This window comes from Podarcis erhardii (genome assembly GCF_964252035.2).
Source record: "Podarcis erhardii genome assembly, chromosome: 17".
NCBI lineage: Eukaryota > Metazoa > Chordata > Lepidosauria > Squamata > Lacertidae > Podarcis > Podarcis erhardii.
In genome coordinates this window covers 24,307,727-24,322,802 of record NC_138515.1, presented here as the reverse complement: position 1 = coordinate 24,322,802, position 15,076 = coordinate 24,307,727, and the positions used below count along the sequence as shown (strand labels likewise).

General features: G+C 45.5%; 1 protein-coding gene and 1 long non-coding RNA gene across 6 annotated transcripts in view; one reads left to right on the top strand and one right to left on the bottom strand.

Moving 5' to 3' along the window:
* Positions 1 to 15,076, bottom strand: part of LOC309332611 — a 311,558-nt gene that overhangs the window by 254,835 nt on the left and 41,647 nt on the right. The window lies entirely within an intron of this gene.
* The window catches only part of ZNF462 (zinc finger protein 462), a 141,877-nt gene that overhangs the window by 112,262 nt on the left and 14,539 nt on the right, over positions 1 to 15,076 (top strand). For all 5 annotated transcript variants that reach the window (XM_081844690.1, XM_081844688.1, XM_081844686.1 and 2 more), the window contains 2 exons: positions 9,876 to 10,131; positions 13,858 to 13,994. In XM_081844690.1, the coding sequence (XP_081700816.1) occupies positions 9,876 to 10,131; positions 13,858 to 13,994 (393 nt within the window). The remainder of the gene's footprint in view (positions 1 to 9,875; positions 10,132 to 13,857; positions 13,995 to 15,076) is intronic.

Genomic DNA, 15,076 nt, shown 5'->3' with positions numbered 1-15,076 from the left:
GATCACTGGTCTGGGGCAGGACCAAAAATGGCTCCTACTGTCTTATCTTTAACAGCCAAAGCAAGGATTAAACCACAGAGCCTAGGACTTGCTGATCAGGTTGGTGGTTCGAATCTCTGCGACGGGGTGAGCTCCCGTTGCTTGGTCCCTGCTCCTGCCAACTTAGCAGTTTGAAAGCACGTCAGAGTGCAAGTAGATAAATAGGTACCACTCCGGCGGGAAGGTAAATGGCATTTCCGTGCGCTGCTCTGGTGCACCAGAAGCAGCTTAGTCCTGCTAGCCACCTGACCCGGAAGCCGTACACCGGCTCCCTCGGCCAATAAAGCGAGATGAGCGCCGCAACCCCAGAGTCGGCCACGACTGGACCTTTTTTACCTGTTAATGAGCAGGCACAACCAATGCTGTTGGCCTTTCAGCCTTGGTCAGTTCAAGGGCTACATCCACCCGGTCACCCTCGCTTGAAAATGAAGGTGCTATCCAAGGGCATAAGGCATAGCTATGTGGTCTATTATAATACCTTCCTATACTATTTTATCCATTTCTCCCTTTGTTTTGCTCATCGCCTCCTTTCAAGTGCCTCTCCCTCTATCTGTGCAGCATGGAATGAGCAAATCTGAAGTGCTCTTGAACTCTTGCTTCCCTATCTACCTGCTTTCCTGTACTCCTGCCACACGTTTCTCTTTGCTATTTAACGTGTCACTTTAGGGTGAGGGCTCTCAAACTTGGGAGGGCGAGTAGGGGAAGAAAACAAGGGTGGGGTTCAAGGCAGGTGACCGATGTTGCTCAGCTTGCTGAAGCATGTGGGAAGTCAGGGCTGCGTTGTTTTTCATTTCCTTTTATCTGCACTTGGTTAATCGCTTCGCAGTGAATTAAGCCCGGCTATTTCCACAACCCAGCAACCATAATCACACCCAGCCCTGCTCTCTGTGTTTGTGTATCTGACCATGTGAAATTTGCAGTCAGAAGTCTTGATTGCTTTGATCCATATATGTAACTTAATCCCAGTCCGCTTACAAATGTGAGGATCATAACAAACAGCTGCAGCCCCCGATGCTTCTCAGGTGGTACAGCAGGAGTTGTGGCTGTAGACTGAAGTTGGGGAAATGGTAATTGTTCTCTCTTTCTGTCTCTTTTCTCATACACTCATGCTCTGCTGACTTTTGAACTTAACTTTAGTAAGCAATCGTTATTAATTTACCCCCCCCCCCTTAGGACTCTGAGAACACAAACTGTTGCTGCTTTTGTGTTCTGTACAGTACTGGGGCATGGTGGATGGGTTTGTTCTCACTTGGCAGCGTTAGAAACACAGATATAGAAGCTAGGAGCCAAATGACTTCTTAAACCAAGATTAAAAAGTAAAAGATCCCTGACAGATAAGTCCAGTGGCGAAAGACTCTGGGGTTGCGGCGCTCACCTCGTTTTACAGGCCGAGGGAGCCAGCGTTTGTCTGCAGATAGTTTTTCCGGGTCATGTGGCCAGCATGACTAAGCCGCTTCTGGCGAAACCAGAGCAGCACATGGAAACGCCCTTTACCTTCCTGCCTATTTATCTACTTGCACTTTGACATGCTTTCAAACTGCTAGGTTGGCAGGAGCTGGGACCGAGCAATGAGAGCTCATCCAGTCATGGGGATTCGAACTGCCAACCTTCCGATCAGCAAGCCGTAGGCTCTGTGGTTTAGACCACAGTGCCACCCGCGTCCCAAACCAAGGTTACAGTCAGCAAAATGGAATGTCTAGTTGACATTTTTGGGCAAGTCGGCTCTAAAGTTTTATTTTCCAAACGATGCACTGACTGTGATTAATTCTCCATGAATCATCTGGCCCGTTCCAGGTGACGACCTTGAGCTAGTTTAAGAATTTTGAGAAAAAGAAGAAAAGTCACTTGATCCAGGGGACAGCCCACATCTATAGTGGTCTATTCCTACCTCTTCTTCTTAATGGTCTCACCAGCCATTCATAACATAAGAATGTTCTTCGCAACTGTGAACAGGACAGTGGGGTAGGGTGAGTGAAGACCAAGACAACAATGTAAGCATACAGCAATGCTGTCCTGACCCTGCTATACGTCCAGCACTGGTCCTGACTTCTTACCCATCTTGGTTTGGACATTAAGGGTCTGTAGCTACCTATGCTAGCTATGAGCATTTAGAGATTTTCATCCTTATTGGAGTCCTCCTTCACTGTTTGTGCTGTGCCGCCCTTTCCCCCTACTCTTAAGAAAACTGCATTGTGTAACTACTTCTTTTGACCATACATTTGCTAGGCCAGAGGTTTGGTGATCTTTAATGTATTTTTGGAAACCTGTAGAAGCCACAACTCAAGGTGACACAGTGGATCACGAAACCTCTTGGGTACTGGACTCTAAAGAACAACAATTACAAGTATCTTGGAATCTGCATTGCAGGCGACGGCGTTTTCCAGTGCCCTCTTTGGAAATCTGTAAACCAAGGTTCCTCTGGGATGGAGGAACAGCCACATGACATGGCAGCCTGCCAAGGCACCTCAGAGGCTTGCCATGCATTTGTGGCATCCCATCCGCCACCTGCCAAGCACCCCTTGTCCTGCTTGTTTGGGGAGGGAGATGGGCCGGGGGCGAGGAGCTGCCACTTCTGATCAGCGGAATCTCTGCCAGGAGAGAGACAAACTAAGTTGCATCCAGCAAGGTTTATTTGGGCCGCTGTTGTTGCTGTCGTTGTTGGCTGTCCTAGCCCTTGCCTTCCTCAGTTCCTGCCGTTCTTATATACCAACCTTTCCCTCCCCGCCAGTGACCCCCCCCCAAATATCCCAAATCATGCTGCCAGTAACATATAATTAAGATAACTCAGGCTTGCGTTAATTATTTTAGGTGCCTTGCCATGCTCTTGCAAGGACTATTGGCACATGCTGTGAAGTGCTGGCGACACATTTAGCAGAAAAGACGCTGGCACAGCCACTGGGGCAGAGGTTGATGCCTGCTGATTATAGTCCGCATCAGCGGAGAAATAACTTTCTTTAAAATAAGATTGAAATCTCTCAATGATTACATTTTATTTCAGCGTTGTTTTGTTACGTTTGCACGATAGTCTTTTGTGACGCATGCTTGGCCTTTCCCATTGCATGTGTTCTTATTTCAAAGGCAAAGATCCAAAAGGACATGGCTAGTTATTGAGGAGCCAGATTGGTGTGTAGCGCAGGGGTAGGTGCCCAATTTGGTGCCATCTAGATTAAAGGTAAAGGGATCCCTGACGGTTAGGTCCAGTCATGGCCGACTCTGGGCTTGCAGCGCTCATCTCGCTTTATTGGCCAAGCGAGCCGGCGTACAGCTTCCGGGTTATGTGGCCAGCATGACTAAGCTGCTTCTGGCGAACCAGAGCAGCACACGGAAACGCCGTTTACCTTTCCGCCAGAGCGGTACCTATTTATCTACTTGCACTTTGACGTGCTTTCAAACTGCTAGGTTGGCAGGAGCAGGGACCAAGCAACGGGAGCTCACCCTTTTGCGGGGATTTGAACTGCCAACCTTCTGATCGGCAAGTCCTAGGCTCTGTGGTTTAACCCACAGCGCCTCCCGCATCCCTGCCATCTAGATTAGGGCTGGGCAATATCTGGTTTCCAGCATCACAACCTATATCACCAGTTAAAGATCACCAGGGCCAGATTTAGGTTTGATGAGGGCCTATGCTACTGGGTCATGGGGCCCTTTATATGTCCAGCTGTCCTTTGTCAACAACAAATTGTTGCTGGATTTTTGTGTTGAATATATGCAATATGGTAATTTATGGACCTAATAGATATCTAAAGCCATTTGCACGTGCAGAATGTAGGCACCCTATATATATAGAAACCAATGATATTTTAGGGAGTAGGCTAGCAGGCAGGGCCCGTTACTTACATCATAGGAGCCTACATGACACAAAACACTGTTGCTGTATGTAGGTTTTATTTAATTTGTTTTTTTATCTTATATTTTGGAAATGTACATCCAGTTTTTGTTTCCTTTAAATTTTGGGGGGGGGGTCCCCAAGAGAGTGTGACCCTAAGCTATAGCTTGTTTAGCTTATACGTAAATCTGGCACTGAAGAGCACGATATACTGATGTATCACGATGTCTGAAATAAGGGAGAGCCAGTGTGGTGTAGTGGTTAAGAGCGGTAGTCTTGTAATCTGGGGAACTGGGTTCGAGTCTCCGCTCCTCCACATGCAGCTGCTGGGTGACCTTGGGCCAGTCACACTTCTTGGGGAGTCTCTCAGCCCCACTCACCTCACAGAGTGTTTGTTGTGGGGAAGGAAGGGAAAGGAGAATGTTAGCCACTTTGAGACTCTTTCAGGTAGTGATAAAGCGGGATATCAAATCCAAAGGGTGGAACTACTGTGTCGAGGCGAACAGCAGGGCTGAGCAATACAGTGGTACCTCAGGTTACATATGCTTCAGCTTACAGACTCCGCTAACCCAGAAATAGTACCTCAGGTTAAGAATTTTGCTTCAGGATGAGAACAGAAATTGCACGGCGGTGGAGGGAGGCCCCATTAGCTAAAGTGGTGCTTCAGGTTAAGAATAGTTTCAGGTTAAGAACGGACCTCCGGAATGAATTAAGTACGTAACCAGAGGTACCACTGTATCAGGTTTTCAAATCACGATGTCTGGAATAAGGATAGAGCTATGCAGAGGCACTGGCTGGCTTTGTGGTTTTCCCCGCATTGTGGTTTATGCCAGCACCTGCTCTTGTGAGCAGAAGGGGAGAGCTGAACTGGCAGAGTTAACAAGGGCTGCAGGAATCGAGAAAAGCATTGGCTGGCCTCCCCATTTCCCCCACATTTTGAGTTTTGCATAACGGACACACAAACACACATCGTGTATATTGCCAATTTAAAAATTATGAAACCAGTATCACGATATGGACTTCAAACCAGTGTTGGACGGCATATCAATATATGACCCAGGTCTATTCTATATACTTTTGAACTACAGCTTCCATCATCCCTGACCATTGAGCCAAGGCTTACAGGAAGTTTGAATTAGAATAGTGCATATTTTAATTAAATGTTTTCTTAAGAATCAGCAAAGTAGTAGTATTTCTCTTTCTCTCCCCCCCCCCCGGTTTGTTTGTTTGTTTGTTTGTTTGTTTGCTTTAATTTATCATCACATCTATACTACGTTCTCTGTTGCACAAAAGACACCTAAAGCCATGCGGAATACGATTAAAAACAATACACAGCTAAGCAAATAGCTTAAAACATAAATTCCATTTAAAAATTAATAATATTGAAAGCTCCCCTGGAAAATAATTGAAAGACTGTTCTAGCATGTGGCCTCAAAAACAAGCATTTTGCTTCTGTATAAACTTAGGAACTTTTATTACAGAAAGGTACTTGTGAGAAATTCTGTCGTTTTAAGTCTTATTATTTAACAAGTAGGAAACTCACGTCTGTATATCAGTACTGATTACTTTCTATCAAAAAATTAATAATACTCATTTAGGTAGTACTGCATTTCCAAAATTAAAGAAGCAAAGTGTGAGAGGCGACCAAGGATGCCAGAGAGGACTATAAAAAAAGTTAGCCATGAATGCAGACAACCTTGTGGGAGGAAATGGTATTTGCAAATCTGGGGGTGGTTCACTGTTCCAAGTATCCAGTTGCCGTCTGATCGTATATATTTCCCGAATTGGAGTTGAAAATATAAACTGACAAAAAATGCACACTGAACATGAGAAATACAAATTAGCTTTATATTTCCTTCCTTTCCAATTCTCCAGATAAAAACATTGATCTTTCTACTGCTCCCTTTTCCCTTTTCAGCTGGAAGCGAAAATTTCTTCTAAGCTGTGCTTCATTTATTTATTTGTTGCAGCTTTACCTATCAGACTGTGTGTTATGTGCAAAAGACCAGGGTTAAACTTCACATCTCTCTCTCTATCTCCGTGTAAAGGAAACAGTAGGAATATCCAGTAGCAGGCTCTAGGGAGAAAAGTAATGTATTAAAAACTTTTACCAAAGGAGATCTGGTTAAAAGATCTATCTTTGGATCGTCTTGGAAATATTACTATATAAAGGGGGTGGGGTTCTTCACAGCCCTGTTTCAAAAAACTACCATTGGTTCTCCCAATGAATCCTGAGAACTGCAATATGCTTTGAGTTAGGAGGAAACCCTTCACAGAGCTGCAATTCACCCTTAACAAACCGCAGTTCCCAGGATTCCTTAATTGTTTAAAGTGGTATAAAAGTCTTTTAAACATATGCTTTGGATACTATGGGTTTGAAAGGGAACATCTAGGTGAATCTAACCAAAATGCCTTTGCAGACATCTGCATCATTCAGTTATTCTAGTCAGGCATTTAGCTTTGACCACATAAAGGTAAAGGTAAAGGTACCCCTGCCCGTACGGGCCAGTCTTGACAGACTCTAGGGTTGTGCGCTCATCTCACTCTATAGGCCGGGAGCCAGCGCTGTCCGGAGACACTTCCGGGTCACGTGGCCAGCGTGACGAAGCTGCATCTGGCGAGCCAGCGCAGCACACAAAACGCCGTTTACCTTCCCGCTACCTACTTGCTTTCGAACTGCTAGGTTGGCGGGCGCTGGGACCGAACGACGGGAGCGCACCCCGCCGTGGGGATTCGAACTGCCGACCATGCGATCGGCAAGCCCTAGGCACTGAGGTTTTACCCACAGCGCTACCCGCATAGCATTCACCATATATATTATGGTATATAAGGCTTGAAGAATAAAGGCTGCAAGACAGGAAGTCTCCTGTTCAGCTGTTGCTTTTATTATTGTTTGGGACTTTTGTTGTTCCCCACCCCAGCAAAACAATAAATCATAATCATGAAAATGCTTTTTCATTGGCTATGTAGTGTTTCCTGCCTTCTGGCTGTTGTTACTGATTGGTTGAATTGTTAGCATCGCTTTGGGGAAATTAGTCCTCCATTGCCTTAGGTGTAATGTTTTAACCCCCCCCCTTTCCTCCTCTCCCCCCCCCCACATTTTTAATTAAGAGCCTTTTATCACCAGGATTATATTAATCTACCTTTGACAAACGATGGGGAGCTCTGTGGACAAAACCTGTGAATCTCTAATCTCCACATTCGAAACAGGAGTTCAAGACCCCTGATGCAGAATTTGTCATCAGTGCCTCTGCTTTTTCTGCCAGTCACAAAGCTCTGGCTTCTCATATTAACGGCATTTTGTGTCCACTGAACTTTAGTTTTGTGTGTGGGCTCCCCACCCCCATTGTACCAAACTTGAGAAAGCAATTTTCGCTATTGGACATTCCCCTTTAGTGAGATCTGGATTCTTTCAAATGCCCCTTCTTTCCATAGACCTCAGACACAGGTTAGCTTCCCCTCCCCTTCCTCATATTGTTCCATAACTTGTTTTCAGCTTTCACGAAGTAATCTGATGATCAAATTTCAGGGTGGATTAAGTTTCCCATCTATTTTCTCCATTAAAAATTATGTTCATTCAAATCAACAGCTTTAGACAGTATGTAAACGGATGTGGCTATATTTATGTCCAATGTCTTGTTCTGGTGTACTTTATGCATTATAATAAAAAGGAGGAAGATTTGTGGTAATTTAATCTACTTCTCTTCCACACTGTATTGCATCTTTCAAACTTGAAAGTTTTTATTAGGCTCTGGGATTCCCCCCCCCCCCCCATACTATATTTCAAAATAAAATTTAAGCAATTCCAATTGTACAATAGTAATTTATTTATAGACGCTAAATAAGAGTAGATGCTGGAGCAGTTTGTAACTTCACCTTTTGCTCCTCTACCCGCCTTCAAGAATAAGTTTGAAAGACTTACTGGCCGTGTTAACGCGTTAATGACAAGCGGACTTTCTTACTTACTGTGATTGAGCATGAATGGTGTTCAATTGCTTCCTCGGCTTCTCTCCTTGTGTAAACAGAATAAACAAACCAGAAATTCTTATGACTGAACCAAGGGTTGTTTGCTACCGCCTTACAAGCCACACAATCAAAAAGCCAACAAAATATCTTGGCGGGCAGGCAAAGCTTGCTGGCTTGGTTAACCCACTCATACCAGGAGAAGAGTGATTGGACAGCATGCAATTGTGTGCTGGCCATTCACACTGTGATAAGCCAGGAAGTCGGGCCTATTGTTATGCGTGAAAGTGGCCAGTGAGTTAGGGGGTAGTGTTCATTAGGTAGAAATTCAGCAAAGACTCTACAGCTCTGTCCTTTTAGGTTGTGAATAACAACAAAAGTTCTCTTCATGTTGCCCAGCTGTAAGTGCATTTTTACTTATAGCTGTTACCAAACATTGTTGGTTAAGACACACCTGGTGCTCTCAGGGGCTCGTGTTCGCATGCTTGAGGTCTCCTAACCTGATGAACGTCACCCAAATGTGTGAACTGTCTCCATTGGGGGGGGGGGGTGTTTTGAGTTGACATGACGTGCAAGTTCTATCTGTGGTGCTTAATAAATACAGTCGTACCTTGGGTCCCGAATGCCTTGGTACTCGGATGTTTTTGCTCCCGAACGTTGCAAACCCGGAAGTGAGTGTTCCGGTTTGCGAACGTTCTTTGGAACCCGGACGTCTTCCGCGGCTTCCAATTAGCTGCAGGAGGTTTCCGGACGTTTTGGAATGGACTTCCGTTCGACTTCCAAGGTACAACTGTACGCAAATCTCATTCCCCAATGCAAGTCCTTTTTCAGTGCCGCAAGTAAGTGACAACTTGTGCACATGTTGAACCAGGCAGCCCGGAAGGAAAAACTTGCAGCACAAAATGCTTGCCTGTCTCACTTTGCTTTCATTGAAATTGAGCAAGATACAAAGCTTTTATTCATTTAAAGGATTTGTTTTATTGTGATTGTTTTATTTAGAAGATTTATAAAGCCCCTGATCAAAAATGGTTTCCAGACAGCCTAGAAATGAAGTTGTATATAAAACACAGCTAAAACCCACAAGCCAATTTTTTAAAAAGCGAAACCATCCAAATTAAAACTCAAATGAAATCAATAGAACTTTTAAAACAAATATCAGTGACTAAATTATATGTCTGGGCAATTGACAGAGCCATATGATAAAAATAAAACCATTGATGAGAAAGGGAAGCAGAGGAGGGTGTCATCCACCTGTCAATGGTGCCTTCCTAGGGACACGGGTGGCGCTGTGGTCTAAACCACTGAGCCTCTTGGGCTTGCCGATCGGAAGGCCGGCAGTTCGAATCCCCGCGATGGGGTGAGCTCCCGTTTCTCTGTCGCAGCTCCTGCCAACCTAGCAGTTTGAAAGCACACCAGTGCAAGTAGATAAATAGGTACCGCTGCTATGGGAAGGTAAATGGCGTTTCCATGCGCTCTGATTTCCGTCACGGTGTCCCGTTGCGCCAGAAGCGGTTTAGTCATGCTGGCACACAGGACCCGGAAAGCTGTCTGTGGACAAAGGCCGGCTCCCTCGGCCTGAAAGCGAGATGAGCGCCGCAACCCCATAGTCGCCTTTGACTGGACTTGAACGTCAAGGGGTCCTTTGCCTTTAGCTTTTGCCTTATGGTGCCCTACTCCCCAACCCTTAGGTGACTTTGCTCAGATCTCTCCCACTCTGCAGTGTAGCAAGGCTCAACAGGGATGTAAGACAAGGTGAGGACACAAAGGTTCAGAGCTGGAAAGGTTCAGGCCTTTGACAGTGGAATGTGCTTGGAGAGAGAGGATGACAGTGCTACATTCTTAGACCAGGGGGCTGGCCCCGGCCCCACAGATTCTTCCAGTAGTAGTGCTTTTGGGGACTGTCCCTGAACACCCTCCCCCTTCAGGCACAGAGCCCCCATCTCCATCAAGAGGAATCCAGCTCCTGGTCATCCCAGTTAGGATCTCTTAGATCCATTGTGCTTATTCAACAGGTTGGCGTTACCCATCTCTTCAATTTGCCCCCCAACAGATTCTTCCTACTCGGAACCCCCAGATGTCCAACAGCAATTGAACCACTACCAGTCGGCAGCTCTGGCAAGGAACAATAACAACATTAGCCCCGTCCCGCTTTCCGGAGCAGACCAGAAAACTGAAGCCATCCTTAACTGTGAATTTTGTGAATTCTCCTCGGGTTATATCCAGAGCATTCGTCGTCATTACCGTGACAAACATGGAGGGAAGAAGCTCTTCAAGTGTAAAGATTGCTCCTTTTACACAGGCTTTAAGTAAGTATTTGTACAAAAAAGTTTTCTTACAACTTCGGTGGACTTTTGTGGTGAAATGCATAGGCCTCGTTCAACTTGTCACACCGAGCCAAACCGTGGTTTAGTGGGAGCCACATGAATGTGCATGTTCCCAAATAGCTGCTTTGTTCCTCCTCAGTTGTTCTGCAGGTGTGTTGCGCTGCGCTAAGCCATGGTTTGGCTTAGCATGTCATCCAAACCCAGGTTCATGGTTTAGCTCTCCCAGACAAACAACAAACTCTAAATCATAGGGCAAATCTTGCTGGTGTAAGATTAGACATGCATACAGCTGTAGGTGTACCGCACACTGCAAAATCCTGCAAATGTTAGTTATGTTAAAAAGTAGTAAGCCCTTTGTCCCCAACATGATGGGAAATTAAAATGGGAGCAGTGTGAGACCTAACTCCAGCACAGACTTGGCCATATTTTGGCCCATTCTCTTTAGCTGGCAAGAATGCCTAAATCTATAGGGATGCGGGTGGCGCTGTGGGTTAAACCACAGAGCCTTGGACTTGCCGATCAGAAGGTCGGCGGTTCAGATCCCTGCAACAGGGTGAGCTCCCGTCACTTGGTCCCAGCTCCTGCCAACCTAGCAGTTCCTAAGCACGTCAAAGTGCAAGTAGATAAATAGGTACCGCTCCGGCGGGAAGGTAAACGGCGTTTCCGTGCACTGCTCTCGTTCACCAGAAGCGGCTTAGTCATGCTGGCCACATGACCTGGAAGCTGTATGCCGGCTCCCTCGGCCAGTAAAGCGAGATGAGCGCCATAACCCCAGAGTCGGCCACGACTGGACCTAATGGTCAGGGGTCCCTTTACCTTTATGCCTAAATCTGCGTTGGAGTTACTGTAGGTATATATGTTTTGCTCCGCAGTTTGTCTCACTGAGTTTGGTGGGGCTTATTCCCAGGTAAGGGAGTATGGGATTGCAGCCTCAATTTGGGCCAAATTGTTTCTTGCCTCTTGTCCCTTCACATCTGTTTCCAGTCTTATTCTCCCAGAGGCCACATTTCCTTCCATCAAAAATGTGCAGTTTCTCTTGAAACACAGATTTTGGCATTAGAGTGCATTGCTGTTGTTTTTATTAATTGTTTTTCTGTCCTGCCCTTTCTGCTGGAGGAGCCCAGGGCAGCGAACATTAACCATAAAACAAAATCCACGATAATCATGAACAAATTCATTAAAATTAAAATTCAATAAACCTCTCGAATAAAAAATAATTGTCTTGAGTGGTGTAGATAAATAAGTTCTGAAAATTTATTAATTTGAATAATTAAAACAATATGCTATATGTAGGCTTAGTATTCTTATCACATGGGGAAACAGAAAAGTTGTGTTTCATATATGAACAGAGGTGTAGGAAATAGGAAACACAAAGCATTTGTTATTCCTTCATTCCCCCCCCCCTTTTTCAAATGTCTAAAGCCCCTGTGTCAGTTGAGGTTTTGCCATTCACTGGACATTTCTGGTCTGCTTGCCAGTAAACACTCGATGTTTTTTAAATGGCTATTATTTCACTGGAGATTAGTCCAATCTGTAGTATTACAGTACCACAAGCAACATTGTGATTTATTAAAGTCCTAATGCATTGCAGGTTGCAAACTTTAAACAGTATAATTTGCAATGCTATGTTCTGTCTGGAATTACTTCTGAGACCGGTCATAAAAGTTCGTATGCACAGGGGAGAAAATACGAAAATTCAGGAGTGCAAGAAGTATGGATGTTTATTCATATGTACCAAAACCTGTTTGTGTCTATTCTTAAAAACAGGTGCATGGGCTATTTGTTACATATTACATTTTGATGCACTCTAAAAACATAAGTTGGTGACTCCAGAGAATGCACCTGCCTCGTTTAGAAATAACCTGGGAAGTAGCCTTCACTGCCATCTGTATTTTCTGCTTTGAGTGAAGGTGCAAGGCAGACTCTCCTGACACGAATCTTCCCACTGCCTCTTTCCCCTTATTTCCTTTAGTTAGAGGTTGACATTTGCCCTGAAGCTAGAGGAATTTAGAAACCAGCCTAGGGGAAGCAATAGTGAATTCCTATTGACTGTGTAGTGTTCTGCAGTCAGCAAAACCTTCATTCTCCTAACTGTGAATCACTGAAGTTGATTTTACTCAAAAGTTTTCACAGAAACTACATGGAAGGCTTCTCACAAAACTGGAAATGGGGTTGCCATGTGTAATGTTTTGCTTCTTGTAACTAGGAGAAGCAGGGCATTAGTACAGCGGAACCTCGGGTTACATCAGGGATCCATTCCAGAGGCCGCAAACCAAAAACAACCCGACCCAAAGTGCCGCATCTGTGCATGGCGCGATTTAGCGCTTTTGCGCATGCGCAGACACGGTTTAGTGCTTCTGCGCAAACCCAGAAGTAACCTGTTCCAGTACTTCCGGGTTTGCACCGGTTGCAAGCCGAGGGTGAGGTTGCAAGCCGAGGGTGACATAAGCCAGAGGCAACGTTACCCAAGGCTCCACTGTATAGGTTTGTCCTTCGGAATTTAAGAATGCGATTGTGCAACTATTTTGCATGTTGGTACCATATTTTTTGGGGACGCGGGTGGTGCTGTGGGTTAAGCCACAGAGCCTAGGATCAGAAGGTTGGCAGTTCGAATCCCCGCAACGGGGTGAGCTCCTGTCGTTCGGTCCCTGCTCCTGCCAACCTAGCAGTTCGAAAGCACGTCAAAGTGCAAGTAGATAAATAGGTACCGCTCCGGCGGGAAGGTAAACGGTGTTTCCGTGCGCTGCTCTGGTTCGCCAGAAGCAGCTTAGTCATGCTGGTCACATGACCCGGAAGCTGTACGCTGGCTCCCTCGGCTAATAAAGCGAGATGAACGCCGCAATCCCAGAGTCGGTCACGACTGGACCTAATGGTCAGGGGTCCCTTTACCATATTTTTGGGGAAGCTCTGCAATGAAGCTCTGGCACTGGAACCAGAGTTCTCGACTTCTGAAGCTGCAGTCCTCGTGGAATGATGAGCAGTTCGTAGAGGAGACCCCCAGTTTAAATGTGTAACTGAATCGGGCCATGATTCAGAGTATGACTCTACTTCCACTTCTATCCCAAGTACTGGGGCTTGGATATACCATCCCTAGTTGTATCCGTGGATTGGTACTGTGAGCTCCTTAAGTAGTTTCCCACTTTGGGAGTTATTTCTTTGGCTTCCTAGAATGCTTCTCATGGGCCATGCATCTCCACCTTGTTTCCTTTCCAGCGCTTCTCTGGGTTTCACGTCTGGGACCAAAGTAAACCTGATCAGCCTGTTGGCTCCTTTTTTTTATTATTGTAGCTACAGTTCGGCTTTGGTGCAGATGTAACCTTGGTTGACCTCTTAAGCATGGCTTCAAATACTGGTTAAAAGGAATCCTTAATCAAAGTTAACATGGGTGCTGATGCAACGGTTGACCATAATTACATGGGACTCACGTGAGGAAAAGAGGGAGATGTAACTTGTGATCCAGTGGCCCACAACCATTCTTCGAACCACATTTAAGAGTTCAACCAATGTCAAGTCTGCACCAGCCTTGGGAATGCAGAAACCTATTCTTTCTTAGCTTTTGGAAGCACGCCATGCCAAGTTTTGATAACTATTGCTTTTATGAATTAATAGTGAAATAATGTGGGTGAAAAAAACAACCCCAACATTACCCAATGGTTGTGCTTCCACAGCACCTTGTTTTGAGCCTTTCCACTACTCCTGTGTTTCTAGATCTGCTTTTACTATGCACGTGGAAGCTGGGCATTCAGCAGTTCCTGAGGAAGGACCCAAAGATCTTCGCTGTCCTCTCTGTCTGTACCACACCAAATATAAACGGAACATGATCGACCATATCGTCCTTCATAGAGGTAAAGGCACCCCACAGGAATGTACCAGTGGCCAACGTGGATCTGTACTAATCGCTCCTATTGCTCATTGGAAAGCCCAGTACCCTGGAAAGAGGATGGTGATAATTCATCATCAGTTGTTTTGTCTTCAGCATCCTGGTAGTTAAAAGGAAACAAAACAAAATGAACAGGGAAGATGCAAGGGGTTGTTTCGCTGCTCTTAGAACTTTCTTGTTTACTACATGTGCGCTTCTGATTAAATGTTCATGATAACATGTGCGCATCCGTAATGTATACATCAATTCCACCTCTGGAATTGCCAGTGTGGTGTAGTGTGGTATAATGGTTAAGAGCGGTAGACTCATAATCTGGGGAACCGGGTTTGTGTCTCCACTCCTCCACATGCAGCTGCTGGGTGACCTTGGGCCAGTCACACTTCTTGGGCAGTCTCTCAGCCCCACTCACCTCACAGAGTGTTTGTTGTGGGGGAGGAAGGGAAAGGAGAATGTTAGCCACTTTGAGACTCTTTCAGGTAGTGATAAAGCGGGATATCAAATCCAAACTCCTCCTCTTCTGTGCCGGGCATCAAGCTTCACCTGGTGTTCCAGCACAGAACTGCAAAAAAACCCAAAACTTAGCTTGCTGTGGTTTTTCTCTCTCCTCTCCCTGCTTTTGCTTTTAAGAAATCTAAAGAGGAATTTCAGATTCTGTTGGCTGCTGAATTATAAGCTCGGAAGAGACAGCTGTTTGGACTCTTCAGGCTGGGATTCCTGCCCATAGTTATCACACTTGATGCTTAGAGATGGTCTGTTGGCTATCGAAAACCATGCCCATGTGTTGGGGTGGCATTCTGCCTGATCACAGGCTGAGCAGCATCTCCCAGCAGGATATTGGTGGTGAGATAATGAGAGCTGTGTGTGCCATCTCTCCGGGAGGAAATCTTTTGTTTAGGGTTCTCTTCATGCTGGCGCGCACATGGTGACTCCTTTGCAAGTCGCTGCTTCTCTTTGCTTCTGAGCAGGGTAGGCAAGAAGACTCGAACTCGGTTATTTTCTGGCTGGGCAGTAAAGGCAGGCCAACGACTTTCACAGATGGCCCTCCAA